Here is an 18693-nt window from a genome sequence, read left to right on the forward strand (position 1 = left end):
AAAATCACTATTTGCATCGAGCTTTGTGAAAATTGATCTCTTTCCCAATTTTGCTGAGCTCGCGTCCATTGCCAAAAGAGGATGAATTTTGCGTTCAGCTGTTTTGTACAGTTGTGCTAGATCTAAGCAAATTCTGATAGATCCGTTGGGTTTTGGCACGGACCATTTCTGAGTGTGAGCTTGTTGGTTCTGTCACAGGTGAACTAGCTCCTTGCTTCTGCATAGAGTCAATTTTGTTGCTATGTTTCAGGAGGCGGGCAGCACGGTGGCCTAGTGGTTAGCACAACCGCCTCACGGCGCTGAGGTCCCAGGTTCGAATCCCGGCCCTGGGTCACTGTCTGTGTGGAGTTTGCACATTCTCCCTGTGTCTGCGTGGGTTTCGCCCCCACAACCCAAAAATGTGCAGAGTAGGTGGATTGGCCACACTAAATTGCCCCTTAATTGGAAAAAATAATTGGGTAATCTAAATTTAAAAAAAAAAAAAAAAAAATGTTTCAGGAGGTAGAATGATATGCTGTAGCCTGCTGAAAACTGGAAATTCATCTCTGAAGGTTTTAGGCTGATCTTGGCTGTGCAGTTCTTGTACTCTACAAATCAGGGGCGGGATTCTCTAAAAATGGGGCCATGTCTCCACGCCGGCGGGAAAACCGACGCCAACAACTCCGCATCAACGGCCCCCGAAAGTGAGGAATTCTCACCTTTCTAGGGGGCAAGGTTGCTGCCGGAGTCATCCCCGCTGCTCCAGCCGGTGGGGAATGGCCCGCACGAGTTGGCGCATGCACGGAACGGCCGGTGTATTTCCGTGCATGTGCGGGGGTTCCCTTCTCCGCGCTGGCCCCCGGGCAATGTGGCGGAGCCTTACAGGGGCCAGGCGCGGAGGAAAGAAGGCCCCCACGGAACCAGCCCGCCCGCCGATCGGTAGGCCCCGATCGCGGACCAGGCCACCATGGCCCTCCCCCTCCAGGGTCGGATCCCCCCCCCCGCCCCAGGATGGCCCCCGCACACTTACCTGCCAGGTCCCGCCGTGTGAGGTGAGTAATCCACGCCGGCGGGAGTGGGCAAAACATGTCGGCCACTTGGCCCATCGGAGCCCGGAGAGAATTGCTGGGGGGGGGGAGGGAGTGGAGGGTCGCTGTCAACGGTCCCTGACCGTCGTGGCGGGAGTCCCGATGGCGCCCGAAAAATGGTGCCGGAGAATAGGGAAGCCGGCTGCGGGGCGGGATTCACGCCTGCCCCCGAGGATTCTCCGACCCTGCGCCAGCCCAGATGTAAGTTGATGCAGGCTTTTCTGATTAAGTGAGAACAACTCTGGTTCAGTGTCACATATATACGGTTTAAGTAATTTTTCTCTCTATATATTGAAGGGTTGCATTCAGTTGCCCTGTGACCTTGAGTTCTATATTTCCAGTCCCATACAGTTTTATGCTTGATGGCTGAAGAGAACTTTCCTTCAACCATGGTTCAGTATTATTTAAAAAACAAAATTTCTTAGCTGTGTCTAACTTAACGCATGTCTTGTTTTTCCCAATTCGGGTATCAGCTTTCCAGGATCTTTCCTGGATCTTGCCAAGAAAAGGCATCTCAATATTATTGATAGCTTCTACTTCATGAATCTTGCTACCTTTTGAAGGCTTTTCTTTTTGCTTTTCTGTGCAGGCTTCTTGCTGTAGCACACAGCTAGAAAGTGACCCTTCTTTCTGTAAAAATTACTTTCTGTCTCATCACTGAGACTCTACAAATCAGAGGCGGGATTCCCTAAAAATGGGGCCATGTCCCCACACCGGCGGGAAAACCAACGCCAACGACTCCGGAGTCAACGGCCTCTGAAAGTGAGGAATTGTCACCTTTTTACACCTTTTTTTACATCTGTGTTTTCTCCTGCCACACTGATTGCAGTTAGCTGGGGGAGTCAATGGACAGTTTTCTTGCCTCCCTTGCTCTTTTACAGCCATTTCTCTGCTTTCACATTTAACATACTCCGCTGAGTTAGTCAGTTTTGAGATATGGTTCACCCTCTCACTCCGAATCACTGATTGATTTTGCTTCCAGATTTCAGCTTGTCTGCTCAGTTGAATTGCCATTATTAAGGTTAATAGAATCCATCAAATCTCTACAATGCAGAAAGAGGCCATTCAGCCCATTGAATCTGCACCGATCCTCCGAAAGTGCACTCTACCCCGCCCTATCCCCGTAGCCCCGTGCATTGATCATGGCCAATCTTTGACATGTGGGAGGAAACCGGGGAACCTGGAGGAAACCCCAAGTAGACACGGGGAGAACTTGCAAAATCCACACTGACAGTCCGTCACCCAAAGTTGCAAACTCCAGACAGATAGTCACCCAAGGCCAGAGTCGAACCTGGATCCTTGGCATTGTGAGGCAGCAGTGCCGCCTGCAACTAGTCAGACAATGCTTCATCCAAGAGTCCAACAACAATTCTGTCCCTGGTTATTTAATCTGTAAGCTACTATATTCAGAATTTTCTGTAAGTCTATAATAAATGTACCAATTCCCCATGTCTTTTGGTTCCAATTCTAATTCTCTTCCCGCATCTAGTGATGCATAAAGGCAAACTTTTGTAGAGCTAGTTATTTCTGGAACAGGTCACTAGTCCGTCACCAGAGGCATATAGCTTGAGGAGCGCCACACCATGTCAAGTATGGCTGACTAGGGGACTCTCCCGCTCTTACCTCCGACCATTGCCACATTGGAAGGATTTGCAGGTTGACACTCAACCTGTTTGGCCGGATTATGAACACACCTTCTTTCACCTGGGGTGGAACTCGAACCTGGCTCAGAGGCAGGGAAGCTACCTATTGTCGTACAAGACCTTGTATTTGGGTAGGCTTAAAAATTTAATCCACTTGACAATGGTATTGTTTCACAGATCGGGGGAGGCATCAAGTACTTTTATCACTTAATTGTACACTGTATTGTGAATGTTGTGATGGACAAGAGAACAGATGCCAATTCTGTTATTTTTTAAATACTATAATCTGTCTGAGCTTTAGTGCAATCTAATAAACAACCTGATATTCTGCAATTGTGGAATAGAATTTGTCATTGGTATCACTTTTTATTTCTGATACCTAAAAATGCAATCAAAATAGAGCTGGCAAAACATTTGTACTAAATTTCAAGGTTACAGTATAATTATCAGCCGCTAATTTTGATTATATTTTTTTGGAGACCTTGTTTGCTGCACCTAGATAGTGTAAACTCTCAGCTGACCAGAAGAGGGCCCCCACGATCTAGATTTGGTATGCTGCTGTCTTCTGCTTCATACAACCCATGGACCTTATACTTATAGGTGGAAAATGATGCCAAATTGCGGGGGGAAAAGTATTTGGGATCCCATTTGTTCAATATTACAAGCTGAAACAAATTAATATAAATTAATCTTGTCATTTCTAATGATGGTTTAGCACAGGGCTAAATCGCTGGCTTTGAAAGCAGACCAAGGCAGGCCAGCAGCACGGTTCAGTTCCTGTACCAGCCTCCCCGAACAGGCGCCTGAATGTGGCGACTAGGGACTTTTCACAGTAACTCCATTTGAAGCCTACTTGGGACAATAAGCGATCTTCATTTCATTCATTTCTTAAATGTGGAGCTCCAATAAAATGCTGCCGTCTGTTTTCTCCTTGATAGCAGACAGAACTATTAGTGGAAGAGCGACACAGTGGTTTTGGCAACAGGAGTTAATATTGCTGACTGCTTTGAGCCTCATTCAAAATGTTGATATCATCATGATTAAAGTGGAAGATGGTAATTAAAATGATAAGCAGTTAAACTATTTTTTTCTTTTGCCTAGGGCTCGTGGACTGATGTTGTAGGAAGACAAAACGTATTATTGATCACTTTGATACTTAGCGGATTTAGCTACAGTCTACTTGGCCTCTCCAGTAGCATCCCTTTGCTAATACTGGCTAGGATTCTCACGGGTAAGCATATAACCGGAACCCACAAAAGCCATCTTTGGTATGTTAACTAGGCTATGTGACAAATTTGAAAATAATACTTTTAAAGGGATTTTATAACCTGCAAGTTACTGGCAGTGAGTTCCACAATGTCAGAAAAAAACTTGTTTTTAAACTGCCTGTTTCTGTGTAGATTTTAATCGTTTGCTGTCAGATGTGTGGTAAACCATGTTAAGAATGTGATGTGGTTTCAATTGGACTTTACTTTATAAAGTCATTTCATAAACTCTGAATTTCAAACCCTCAGATTGCTTTGTATTTTCTGCTGACGTGAATTTCACTCAACTACAACCTGTGTGCTGAAGTCAGGTGTTCTGGTTTTTGGTTTTAACTTATATTATTTAGTTAATAATTCTTAAACTGTCTTCTCAAGGGAGGGGGAAAGATAGAAAGAGGATTTACCTTAATATAATAATCTTTCACAAGCTCAAATTGTCCCAAAGCACTTTGAAGTCAGTGGACTACTTCTGAAGTGTAGTCATGTGTTGTAATTTAAAGAAACATGGCACACAGCAAGCTCCCACAAACCGTAGCATGATGGCGACAAGATAACCTGTTTCAGTGATGTAGAAGGGATAAATGTTGGCCCGGCCACCAGGATAATTTTCCTTGCTCATCTTGGAAATAATATAAATTGCTTGGCGTCTTTCCTCCATTACAACATGCAAATTGGCAGAGGACACGTCAGATTAGAGAAATGAATACATGGCTCAAAAACTGGTATGAGAGAAGTGGGTTCCTGTTCGTAGATACTGTCACCAGCACTGGGAAAAGTGGGATCCATACAGTTGGGACAGTCTACAGCTGAATCGTGCTGGGGTTGGTGTTATTGCGAGCCGCGTAACAAGAGAGGTGGAGAGGATTTTAAACTGAATAGGGATCACATTTGTGAAAATGTGGTCAATCAAAGAGCAGAGGTGGGAGAGGAATGACACAGTGGTATTGTCACTGGACTAGTAACCCAGAGACCCAGGATAATGCTCTGAGAACCCGTATTTAACTCCCACCATGACAGGTGGTGGAATTTGAATTTTTAAAAATCTGGAAATGGAAAACAGACCGGGACAGGAAGGGATAGAGAGTACAAATCTAACAGTATATCTACAGATGAGACTGCAAGTTATAAAAAGAATAAAAAGATAAAACTAAAGGCTGTGTCTCTGAATGCACGTAGCATTTGATACAAAATAGATGAACTGAGCGCACACATAGAAATATATAGTACAATTTGAAAACCATTACCAATCATGGCTGCAGGAGGACATGGACTGGTACATGAATATTGAAGGGTACAGGTTATTTAGGAAGGGTAGGAAGCAAGGAAAAGGTGCAGGTGTGACTCTGTTAGTTAACGATCGTGTTAGCACAACAGAGGATGAAGGAGTTCTCCTTCTATTCACACGTGTATAAAGTGTACTCCTGGATCGATTTCTTCATTTTGAGCAGGGCCTTACTGGCAGGGGTGGTGGACACGGGGTACTTGGCGATCACAATCTCAGACCATGCTCCGCACTGGGTTGACCTGCAGGTTAGTAAAGACAGTAACCAGCGCCCGCACTGGAGGTTAGATGTGGGACTTTTGGCTGACGAAAGGGTGTGTGAGCGGCTGAGGAAATGTATTCAGAACTACCTGCAGGTCAGCGACACGGGGGAAATTTCAGCAGCGGTGGTCTGAGAAGCACTGAAGGCAGTGGTCAGAGGGGAGCTGATCTCGATACGGGCCCATAGGGAGAAGGTGGACAGGGCAGAGACGGACCGACTGGCTAAGGAGATACTGCAGATCGATAGGAGGTATGCGGAGACCCCAGAGGCAGGGTTTTTAAGGGAATGGCGGAGGCTACAGGCGGAGTTCGGCTTGTTAACCACGGGGAGGATGGTGGAGCAGCTGAGAAAGGCGAGAGGGGCGATCTATGAGTATGGAGAGAAGGCCAGCAGAATGCTTGCACAGCATCTTAGAAAGAGGGAGGCAGTCAGGGAGATAAGGAAAGTAAATGACGGAGATGGGAACCTGGTTGGAGATTCAGCAGGGGTGAATAAGGTGTTTAGGGATTTCTACAGTATGCTGTATAGGTCGGAACCCCCTGCGGGGCCGGAGGGGATGAGGCACTTCTTGGGGGGGGGGCTGAATTTCCCACGGTGGACGGGGAGTTGGTAGAAGGGCTGGGGGCCCCGATAGGGTTGGAAGAGATAGTGGAGAGTCTGAAGGCCATGCAGGCAGGTAAAGTCCCGGGGCCGGACGGGTACCCAGTGGGGTTTTGTAAAATGTTCTCTGGGATATTGGGGCCGGTGTTGATGAGGATGTTCAATGAGGCAATGGAAAGAGGGGTGCTGCCCCCCGACGATGTCACAGGCCACAATTTCGCTGATTCTGAAGCGGGACAAGAACCCAGAGCTGTGTAGGTCCTACAGGCCGATATCCCTGTTGAATGTGGACACTAAACTGCTGGCCAAAAGTTTGTCCTCCAGGATTGAGGATTGTCTTCCGGATGTTATTGGGGAGGACCAGACGGGGTTTGTTAAGAGTAGGCAGTTGGTGGCCAGTGTAAGAAGGTTGTTAAATGTGATCATGATTCCCCCGGAAGGTAGGGAGGTGTAGGTAGTGATTGCAATGTTTGCAGAAAAGGCTTTTGATCGGGTAGAATGGGATTATCTGTGGGAGGTGCTGGGATGGTTTGGTTTTGGGCAGGGCTTTATTGACTGGGTCAGGTTGCTGTATCAGGCTCCTGTGGCAAGTGTACGGACAAATAGGACAACATCGGACTATTTTAGACTGCACCGGGGGACGAGACAGGGATGCTCCCTCTCCCCACTGTTGTTCACGCAGGCTATAGAGCCGTTGGCAATTGCTCTGAGAGCCTCAAGGGGCTGGAAGGGGAGGTGGGGTGGAGCACCAAGGCTCGGTCTATGCAGACAACCTACTTCTGTATGTATCGGACCCATTAGAGGGGATGGAAGAAATCATGAGGATTCTAGGGGCATTTGGCCAGTTTTCAGGTATTAGCTAAATATGGGGAAAAGTGAGATGTTTGCAGTCCAGGCGAGGGGACAGGAGAGGCGATTGGGAGAGCTGCCGTTTAGATTAGTAGGGGGAAGCTTTAGGTACCTAGACATTCAAGTGGCACGGGAATGGGACCGGCTGCATGAATTAAATTTGGCCCGACTAGTTTTCCTATTTTGCCCTGGGAAGTATGGATAGGGGGTTCCGGATATGGCGGAAAGGAGGGAGTGAGAGGATGGGGGATATGTTTATAGAGGGGAGCTTTCCGAGTATGAGGACGCTGGAGGAGAAGTTTGGGTTGGCGAGGGGAAACAAATTCAGATATCTGCAGGTGCGGGACTTCCAACGTAAACAGGTGTCCTTCCACAAGGGGGATTCAGGACAGGGTAGTTTCCAGAGGGTGGGGAGTGTCTCAGATATTTACAAGGAACTTATGGGGTCAGAGGAGATGCAGACCGAGGAGCTGAAGCACAAGTGGGAGGAGGAGCTGGGAGGAGAGATAAAGGATGGTCTATGGCCGGACGCATTGAGTAGAGTCAACACATCTGCAACATGTGCCAGGCTCAGCCTGATACAATTTAAGGTCGTTCACCAGGCTCACATGACAGTGGCCCGGATGAGCAGATTCTTTGGGGTGGAAGACAGGTGTCAGGAGGACCAGTGTACCATGTCCACATGTTCTCAGCATGTCTGAAGCTTAGGGGATTTTGGCAGGGGTTTGCAGATGTCATGTTAAAAACAAGTATGGCGCTGAGTCCAGCGGTGGTGATTTTCAGGGTGTCAGAAGACCCGGGAATCCAGGAGGAGAAAGAGGCAGACCTTCTGGTCTTTGCTTCCTTGGTAGCCTGGAGACGGATACTATTAGCTTGGGGGGACTCAAAGCCCTCGAAGTCGGAGATCTGGCTATCGGACATGGCTAGCTTTCTCTGTCTGGAGAAAATTTGTCTTGAGAGGGTCACTGTTAGGGTTCGCCCGGAGTTGGCAACTGTTTGTCGACTTCTTCATGGAAAATTAATCGTCAGCAGAAGGGGGAGGGTTAGTTTTGCTTAGAGTAGGGGGTTAATGAAGGTGGGACCTGTAAGGGAGGGAGACGGCTTTTGCACCATGTTTATAGTTTCATGTACATTGTTTATTGTGTTGTTATTATAATACCAAAAAATACCTCAATAAAATGTTTATTAAAAAAAAGAAAGGTACAATGATGGGCGGCATGGTGGTGCAGTGGTTAGCACTGCTGCCTCAGGGTGCCGAGGACGTGGATTTGATCCCGTCCCCGGGTAATTCTCACCATGTCAGCATGGGTCTCACCTCCACAACCCAAACACGTGCAGGGTAGTTCGATTGGCAATGCCCCTTAATTGGAAAAAAAGAAAGGTACGCAATAATCATGGAATTATAATAATGCTTTTTAACTTACAAATAGACTGGAAAATTCAGATGGGCATAGATAGCCTGGATGAGGTCAATGAATGTTTTTGGATTGGTTTCTTAGAACAGCATGTCGTGGAACCAACCAGAGCTGCCTATAAGACCTGGTTTTGGGCAAAGAGATTGGAATAATTAATTATGTCAAAGCGAAGCCGGCGGTAGGTAGCAGTGACCATAATTTAATTTTACATTCAGTTTAAAGGAGAAAGGAGTGGGTCTGAGGCTATATTTTTTAAGTTAAATAAGGACACTTGTGGGCATGAGAGTTGAGCTAACTGAAGTGAATAGGCAAATTAGGTTAAGGAATAGGTCAATAGAGATGCAATGGCAAATATTTAAGGGGATCCTTCAGAATGCGCAGAATATACATGAGTAAGACAACATCCAAGGGGTGAACCAACCATTCATGGTTAACTAGTATCAAACTGCATCCAGCAGAGGGCAGCAGAGCAGAGCTTCTGATTGGCTGTTCCGGGGACATTTGCATACGTGCAGTGCGGTCACCCGGGGATCGAGGCCTAGTTTCGGGAGCCGTTCAGAGGAGGAGGAGCAGTCTCTGGGTGAGTATAAAAACTCACTTTAACCCGGGGATCGAGGCCTAGTTTCGGGAGCCGTTCAGAGGAGGAGGAGCAGTCTCTGGGTGAGTATAAAAACTCACTTTAATCCGGGGATCGAGGCCTAGTTTCGGGAGCCGTTCAGAGGAGGAGGAGCAGTCTCTGGGTGAGTATAAAAACTCACTTTAACCCGGGGATCGAGGCCTAGTTTCGGGAGCCGTTCAGAGGAGGAGGAGCAGTCTCTGGGTGAGTATACTGACCTAACGGTAACTTCCTGTTTTCCACTTTTTTTCAAAAGTGACATCAGAGGGAAGCTGTGATCTGATTGGTTGATAACCAATCTGCCCCAAATTTAAAACTCGTAAACTTAAATTAAACAAATTAATTAATTAGAGATGGCTGGTCAGGTGATGTGCTTAAGCTGCTTGATGTGGGAGCTGGCAGATCCCATTGCGTGCTGCAGCGACCACATCTGCAGTAAGTGTTGGCTGCTCGAAGAACTCCGGCTCAGAGTTGATGAGCTGGAGTCTGAGCTTCACACACTGAGGCACATCCGGGAGGGGGAGGCTTACCTGGACACTTTGTTTCAGGAGGCAGTCACACCTGTCAGAGTAAATAGTTTAAATCCTGCCAGTGGCCAGGGACAGCAGGGTGTGACTGCAAGTCAGGCAGGTAAAGGGAACCAGCAGTCAGGAACTCAGGAGCCTCAGCCCTTGACCCTGTCCAACAGGTACGAGGCACTTGCTCCCTGTGTGGATGGCGAACAGGGCTGCAGGAAGGATGAGTCAGCTGACCAAGGCACCATGGTTCAGCAGGCCATTCAAGGGGAGGAAGTAAATAGGCAAGTTGTAGTTGTAGGGGATTCTATTATCAGAGGGATAGATAGTATCCTTTGTGAGCAGGATAGAGGGTCCCGCATGGTATGTTGCCTGCCCGGTGCTAGGGTGCGGGACATCTCTGACCGGCTTGAAAGGATATTGGAGAGGGAGGGGGTGGATCCAGTTGTTGTGGTCCATGTCGGTACCAACAACTTAGGCAAGTCTAGGAAAGAGGACCTGTTTAGAGATTATAAAGAGTTAGGATTCAAATTAAAAAACAGGTCCTCAAGGGTCATAATCTCCGGATTACTGCCCGAGCCACGTGCAAATTGGCATAGGGAGGCAAGAATAAGGGAAGTTAACACGTGGCTGAAAGAGTGGTGTGGGAAAGAGGGGTTCCTTTTCATGGGACACTGGCATCAGTTTTGGGACAGGGGGGACCTATACCGTTGGGATGGTCTCCACCTGAACCGAGCTGGGACCAGTGTTCTGGCGAAAAGAGTAAATAGGGTGGTCAATAGGACTTTAAACTAGAGATTGGGGGGGAAGGGAAAGTCAGGGAACCAAGAGGTGAAGGAATCAGTGGGAAGCGTAGCTGCTTAGGATTACAAAAAATCACGAAAAGACAGAGCTCAGGAGAGGTTACGATAGTCCCCATCTCACAAAATATGACACAGTGTATGGAAAGGCTCAGTAAACCAAGGTCCACCACACTAAGAAAACAAAAAGGGACAGTCAATAGGGAATTAAAGGTGCTATATTTAAATGCCCGCAGTGTACGGAACAAGGTAGATGAGCTTGTGGCCCAGATTGTGACTGGCAGGTATGATGTGGTAGGCATCACAGAGACATGGTTGCAGGGGGTTCAGGACTGGCAGTTAAACATCCAGGGATTTACAACCTATCGAAAAGACAGAGAGGTGGGTAGAGGGGGCGGGGTTGCCTTGTTAATTAGAAATGAAATTAAATCAATAGCACTAAACGACATAGGGTCAGACGATGTGGAGTCTGTGTGGGTAGAGTTGAGGAACCACAAAGGCAAAAAAAACCATAATGGGAGTTATGTACAGGCCTCCTGACAGTGGTCAGGACCAGGGGCACAAAATGCACCACGAAATAGAAAGGGCATGTCAGAAAGGCAAGGTCACAGTGATCATGGGGGACTTCAATATGCAGGTGGACTGGGTAAATAATGTTGCCAGTGGACCCAAAGAAAGCGAATTCATTGAATGTTTACAGGATGGCTTTTTGGAACAGCTTGTGATGGAGCCCACGAGGGAACAGGCTATTCTGGACTTAGTGTTATGTAATGAGCCAGAATTGATAAAAGATCTTAAAGTAAGGGAACACTTAGGAAGCAGTGATCATAATATGGTAGAATTCAGTCTGCAATTTGAAAGAAGGAAGGTAGAATCAGATGTAAAGGTTTTACAGTTAAATAAAGGTAATTACAGGCGCATGAGGGAGGAACTGACGAAAATCGACTGGAAGCAGAGCCTAGTGGGAAAGACAGTAGAACAGCAATGGCAGGAGTTTCTGGGAGTAATTGAGGACACAGTGCAGATGTTCATCCCAAAGAAAAGAAAGGTTATCAGAGGAAGGATTAGGCAGCCATGGCTGACAAAGGAAGTCAGGGAATGCATCAAGGCAAAAGAGAGAGCCTATAATGTGGCAAAGAGTAGTGGGAAGTCAGAAGATTGGGAAGGCTACAAAAACAAACAGAGGATAACAAAGAGAGAAATAAGGAAGGAGAGGATCAAATATGAAGGTAGGCTAGCCAGTAACATTAGGAATGATAGTAAAAGTTTCTTTAAATACATTAAAAACAAACGGGAGGCAAAAGTAGACATTGGGCCGCTCCAAAATGACGCTGGTAATCTAGTGATGGGAGACAAGGAAATAGCTGAGGAACTTAATAAGTACTTTGCGTCAGTCTTCACAGTAGAAGACATGAGTAATATCCCAACAATTCAGGAAAGTCAGGGGGCAGAGTTGAATATGGTTGCCATCACAAAGGAGAAGGTGCTAGAGAAACTAAAAGGTCTGAAAATTGATAAATCTCCGGGCCCAGATGGGCTACATCCTAGAGTTCTAAAGGAGATAGCTGAAGAAATAGTGGAGGCGTTAGTTATGATCTTTCAAAAGTCACTGGAATCAGGGAAAGTCCCAGAGGATTGGAAAATCGCTGTTGTAACCCCCCTGTTCAAGAAGGGAACAAGAAAAAAGATGGAAAATTATAGGCCAATTAGCCTAACCTCGGTTGTTGGCAAAATTCTAGAATCCATCGTTAAGGATGAGATTTCTAAATTCTTGGAAGTGCAGGGTCGGATGAGGACAAGTCAGCATGGATTTCGTAAGGGGAGGTCGTGCCTGACAAACCTGTTAGAGTTCTTTGAAGAGATAACAAATAGGTTAGACCAAGGAGAGCCAATGGATGTTATCTATCTTGACTTCCAAAAGGCCTTTGACAAGGTGCCTCACGGGAGACTGCTGAGTAAAATAAGGGCCCATGGTATTCGAGGCAAGGTACTAACATGGATTGACGATTGGCTGTCAGACAGAAGGCAGAGAGTTGGGATAAAAGGTTATTTTTCGGAATGGCAACCGGTGACAAGTGGTGTCCCGCAGGGTTCAGTGTTGGGGCCACAGCTGTTCTCTTTATATATTAACGATCTAGATGACGGGACTGGGGGCATTCTGGCCAAGTTTGCCGATGATACAAAGATAGGTAGAGGGGCAGGTAGTATTGAGGAGGTGGGGAGGCTGCAGAAAGATTTAGACAGTTTAGGAGAATGGTCCAAGAAGTGGCTGATGAAATTCAACGTGGGCAAGTGTGAGGTCTTGCACTTTGGAAAAAAGAATAGAGGCATGGACTATTTTCTAAACGGTGACAAAATTCATAATGCTAAAGTGCAAAGGGACTTGGGAGTGCTAGTCCAGGATTCTCTAAAGGTAAACTTGCAGGTTGAGTCCGTAATTAAGAAAGCAAATGTAATGTTGTCATTTATCTCAAGAGGCTTGGAATATAAAAGCAGGGATGTACTTCTGAGGCTTTATAAAGCACTAGTTAGGCCCCATTTAGAATACTGTGAGCAATTTTGGGCCCCACACCTCAGGAAAGACATACTGGCACTGGAGCGGGTCCAGCGGAGATTCACACGGATGATCCCAGGAATGGTAGGCCTAACATACGATGAACGTCTGAGGATCGTGGGATTATATTCATTGGAGTTTAGGAGGTTGAGGGGAGATCTAATAGAAACGTACAAGATAATGAATGGCTTGGATAGGATGGACGTAGGGAAGTTGTTTCCATTAGCAGGGGAGACTAGGACGCGGGGGCACAGGCTTAGAATAAAAGGGAGTCACTTTAGAACAGAGATGAGGAGAAATTTCTTCAGCCAGAGAGTGGTAGGTCTGTGGAATTCATTGCCACAGAGGGCGGTGGAGGCCGGGACATTGAGTGTCTTTAAGACAGAAATTGATAAATTCTTGATTTCTCGAGGAATTAAGGGCTATGGGGAGAGAGCGGGTAAATGGAGTTGAAATCAACCATGATTGAATGGTGGAGTGGACTCGATGGGCCGAATGGCCTTACTTCCACTCCTATGTCTTATGGTCTTATGGTCTTAAACTTAAAGAAAAAGCATAGAACTGTGCAAAGACAGGTGACAGGTCAGAAGATTGAACAAAATATAAGGAATAGCAAAGGATGACTAGAAAATTAATAAGGAGGGAAAAATTAGAGTACTGGAGATGGCAAAATACCAGTTCATGTTAGAACTGGACGAGAGAATCCCAGAATGGAACCTTGGCTCAAAAGACAGGTTTCTCAGTTTGCCGACACAGAAATCATTAAATGCAATTGGGTGGAGAATAGGTTCAACAGCAAAATCGGGGTGGGGGCCGGTTCGACATTCCAAATCGCGATTCTCCGTCACCTCGATAGCAGCATCATTGCATACCGGAACGCAGGTACAGTGGTCACCTTTTGCATATCATTAGCGGATCCGACCCAGTATTCATCGTGGCCTCCGCAATTCTCCTCCTCCGATGGGCCGAGTTCCCGATGGCGTGCTTCACTTGTGCTTTTGAAAATCGTGAAACCGGCGTTGAGGCTGCCGAAGGAGAGAGAGGGGGTACGGAAAGTGTCCAATATCACCATAGTTTGGTGACAGTTGTGCCACTGGTAGGGGGGCTTCTGCTAGGGCCAGGGGCAGTAGTGGAGGTGTGCTGTGGGTTCGGGGTGGACGGGCGCCAAACACCATTGCCGCAACCGGCAAGGCGGCCATGCACCTGCGCACGCCGCTGACAACCTACTGTGAATGTCAGGTCACAGGTCATATAGGTGTTCCCCAGGGCACCCCTCTAGGTGCCCTCTGGCCCCAGCCAACCCATCAGCACAACCAGTGCCATCTTAATGGCTGGGATGAATGTGTGTGGGGATTGTAATGTGTATATACAGCCGCAGCTTGTCAGCCTCCCAAGTGTCAGTCATGGACCCGGTGAATCCCGCACTGTTATTCATTGGAATCGATTGTGTTCCACATGGTGCCGGTGCTAGTCCCTTAACTTTTTAAAAATGTATTTCATTACAAACATGTATCAAAACAGGTTACAGCGAAAGAGCACCCCGGAAAACATACTTCCCAACAATCAACTATACAGTCTGCATAGACTTTTCCTCTTTTTGACCCCCCCCCTCCCCCGCAATGAACAGCCCCTCAAATACGGTCACAAACATCCCCCACCTTTCTTTAACCCCCCCCGAAGAGTCCCTTAACTCATACTTCATCTTCTCTCTTCACAGGAAGTCATACAGGTCACCCAACCATGCCGCTACCCCCGGTGGCGAGGCCGACCACCACTCCACCAAAATTCGGCGCCGTGCAGTCAGGCGAAGGCCAAGACATCGGCCTTCCTCCTCTCCCTGAGTTCTGGCTTCTCTGAAGCTCCAAATATCGCCACCAAAGTGGCGATCATGGCTAAGGCCGTGAACACTCCCACCCAGAATCTTCCCAATTTTTCACAACCCCAAAACATGTGCACGCGATTCGCTGGCCCCCGCACACACCTCTCACACTCACATGCTACCCCCTGAAGGAACCCACTCATTCTTGCCTGAGTCATATGCACCCTGCGCACCACCTTAAACTGTATCAGATTCATCCTTGTACAAGAGGAGGTCCCATTTACCCAATGCAGTGCCTCACTCCATGCTTCCCAATTGATCTCTCCTCCCAACTCCGCTTCCCATTTCTCCTTGATCTTCACAACCCGCTCGCCTCCCTGCCCTCCCAGCCACTTGTATATATCCCCAATTCTTCCTTCCCCTTCCACATCCGGAAGCAGCCAGTGCTAGCCCCTTAACAGTAGCGGAATCGGTCCAGGTGTGGCGCCAGTTTAGCTGTCGTAAAAATCCACGAATTCTGCATTGGCATCAACACTTCGACTCAAACGGAGAATCCCATCGCATAACTTTTATTTTTTTTATAAAATGTGGAAGAACAAAGTCACAGGGCTGCTAATTCGTTTCAACAACAGGAATAAAACACCTGTTAATCATGAAACAAAATGAATGATGTTACAATATGTTTTTATTTCCCCCCTTAGTTATTTTATGACACACAGATTTTTTGGATTAACATTAATTGCAATGTGCATCTTAATCCATAATGGTCTTATTAACACAAAGTCCCTTTGAAGCACACAGGATGCCTGTGGATAAATACACTCTCCACTCTGAACCCCAGGTGAATGTTTGCGAATGTGTTCTCACAATCCTGCTGGATTATTGTCACATGGTAGTGTCCAAACTTCACACCCAAAAACACACTTTAAAATCTTCTCTCATAAGTATTCTTTCCCTAAGTAGTTGGCATCCAAAGTCCAGACCAGGTTTTCCCAATGACACTTTCAAATAACTCTTCGACTCCACCTTTAACAGCGAACCTAGTCCAGGAATTTACACCAACCCCTTTTGTATTCCTTTGTCGTCACTGCTGTGCAAACTGCTCACAATTGCTTTAACTCTCGATTCCCAGAGTGTATTAAACATGGCATCACATTTGATTCACCTTTGAAGGCTGCTGTCCCGCTTTAAACCTACTTCCTGAAATTGTCTTTTTAACTCAGAACAGCTTATTTACTCTTCCTTGAATTCTTCTGAACCATGCAATGGTTCCTTTTCACTTAAGATATCTTAGACACTTCTCTTCATTTGTCTTGTTTCCTTAAATAGATTGACTTTAGATTTCCCGCATCTGTTTTCTTAGCTATTATACCATAGTATGGCATTTCATCCAACAAGACTAAGAGAGATGTTCCCTTTTTAGACTTCTAAAACCAACTGCTGCTAGTAGAGCTGCCTTCTCTCTCACTATCTATCTTCAACTGCAATCAAACTAGCTAAATTAAAACTTAAAAGCTTCTCTACCTCACAAGGCTCTCACTGCTGTTTTGTTTGTTTGCACTATAGCCCAGTCTAAGCACAATAAAAACACAGTTGGAACCTAACCAACTAAACACCTTCATCCAGCATGAATCTAACTATAGATTTTGCCCTTCCAGGCGCAGAAACATTAAATTAAACCCACTTAAAACTATACCAGGGGCGGGATTCTCCGATAATCGAGCTAAGTGTTGACGCCGTCGTAACCGCCGGAGCGTTTTACGACGGCGTCATCTGGCCCCCCAGGAGCAGCGATCCAGCGCCGCACAGGGGGGCAGCATGGCACTGGAGTACTTCACGCAGCTCCAGCTGCCGATACAGGCGCCAGCACGGGCGACACCGGTCCTTGCATGCACGCCATGGCTGGCGCAGGTCCGCGCATGCGCGTGGGTTGCCTTCTCCGCACCGGCCCCCAGGCAACATGCGGAGCTCCACAAGGGCATGGCGCGGAGGAAGATAGCCCCACCCCCCCCCCGGGATTAGCCCACCCGCTGATCGGTAGGCCCCGATCGCGGGCCTGGCCACTGTGGAGGCCCCCCCCCCCGGAGTCGGATCCCTCTTCCCCCCACACCAGGACGGCTCCCACAGCCAGAATGCCAAGGTGCCGACTGGTAGGACCATACGCGAACGATGCCGGCGGGACTTGACAGAACGCAGTGGCCATTCGGCCCGTCGAGCGCAGAGAATTGCGTGGCCCCCGACCGGCACCGCGGCGGCACCATTGCCGCCGATTCTCCGGTTGCTGGAGAATTGGTGGCCCGGCGTCAGAGCGGCGCCGTGGGATTCGCGCGCCACCCCTCCGGCGATTTTCCGACCTGGCACGGGGTCGGAGAATCCCTCTCCTTATTTCTAATGTTTACCAATATATATACATCCCTTAAAATTACCATTGTTTTGCGAACAGAAAAACGAGAGAAAAATATTTTTAAAAATTGTAAGCATTTTTATAAATATTTTTAAAAGTAAATTTTAAGATAGGTGAATGTTAGTCCTATCGAAAGTGAGTCTGGAGAATTGATAATGGAAAAGAAGGCGATTACAGATTAATTGAACAGGTATTTTGCATCTGTGTTCACTATAGCGCTTACAAGTAATATCCCAGAACAAGCTATAAACTTGTTTTAAATCCAGCAGAGGGCAGTAGAGCGGAGCTGCTGATTGGCTGTTGTGGGGGAAATTTGCATCAGTGCATTGCAGTCACCGTATCTTGAAGGTGGTTTGTGGAGGAGCTGTTGTCAAGTGACAGTTAAACCCCAAACACTTCTTCAGTGTTTCCCTCCCTACCTCCTCCTCTAACCAAAAAAAATCACTGTAAGGATCCCAGCTGAGTAAAGTTAAAGAGAGAGACTTGAGGGCAGGTAGAAGTAGAAAGAAGTTGAACCGTGACGTCACAGCCTGCAGGTAAGTGATTGGCTGGTGACTGGTAAGTAGTTTATCTTTTCCCTGAGGTGTTATCGTGTGGAGCGCAGTGGTTGCTGTGTGAGTGCTTGCTGAGAAGGAGAATACATTTTTAGAAAACTTACTGTTGGGAGTTTCCAGCTGAATCCGGTCGGAGTGAGGACAGAGTGACTGCTGGGTAAGTAGTAAAGATTTAAATTGTTTGCGCAGACCCATAACAGCTGATTGCTGTTCTTGTGTGGGGCACAGTGGTTGCTGGTTAAATGTTTTATTTTTACCTGTATTTAAGTTGGGCAGTTCCTAAACCCTGGACACTACACTTGTAGTATCCCCCACCCTTCCACCTCCTTTAACCTAAGGGGTAGATTGAATAACAGGTAAGCTCTTTCTTTCTTTTTCTTTTTTTAACTGAAGGGGATGGCAGGGAAGGCAGTGCAATGTTCCTCCTGCAGAATGTTTGAGGTGAGGGACACCGTCAGTGTCCTTGCTGATTTAATCTGTGGGAAGTGCACCCATCTCCAGCTCCTCAGAAACCGCGTTAGGGAACTGGAGCTGGAGCTGGATGAACTTCGGATCATTCGGGAGGCAGAGGTGGTCATAGATAGTAGCTTCAGGGATGTAGTTACTCCGAAGAATCAAGATAGCTGGGTGACGGTGGAAAGGGGCTGGGAGGAAGCAGTCAGTGCAGGGATCCTCTGTGGTCGTTCCCCTCAGTAACAAGTATACCGTTTTGGATACTGATGAGGCGGATGACCTACCAGGGGTAAGCGACGGTGAATGGATCTCCGGCACTGAATCTGTCTCTGTGGCTCAGAAGGGAAGGAGGGAGAGCAGCAGAGCAATAGTTATTGGGGACTCGATAGTTAGAGGGACAGAGAGACGGTTCTGTGGCAGCGAAAGAGACTCACGGATGGTATGTTACCTTCCGGGTGCCAGGGTCCGTGACGTCTCGGACCGTGTTTTCAGAATCCTTAAGGGGGAGGGGGAACAGTCACATGTCGTGGTACACATCGGTACCAACGACATAGGTAAGAGAAGGGACGGGGATTTAAAACAGGAATTTAGGGAG

General features: G+C 47.2%; 1 protein-coding gene across 2 annotated transcripts in view; it reads left to right on the forward strand.

Moving 5' to 3' along the window:
- The window catches only part of mfsd9 (major facilitator superfamily domain containing 9), a 78752-nt gene that overhangs the window by 36296 nt on the left and 23763 nt on the right, over positions 1-18693 (forward strand). For both annotated transcript variants that reach the window (XM_038818588.1, XM_038818589.1), the window contains exon 4: positions 3812-3941. In XM_038818588.1, coding sequence (XP_038674516.1) covers positions 3812-3941 — 130 coding nt within the window. The remainder of the gene's footprint in view (positions 1-3811; positions 3942-18693) is intronic.

Source organism: Scyliorhinus canicula, chromosome 14 (assembly GCF_902713615.1).
Source record: "Scyliorhinus canicula chromosome 14, sScyCan1.1, whole genome shotgun sequence".
Taxonomy (NCBI): Eukaryota; Metazoa; Chordata; class Chondrichthyes; order Carcharhiniformes; family Scyliorhinidae; genus Scyliorhinus; species Scyliorhinus canicula.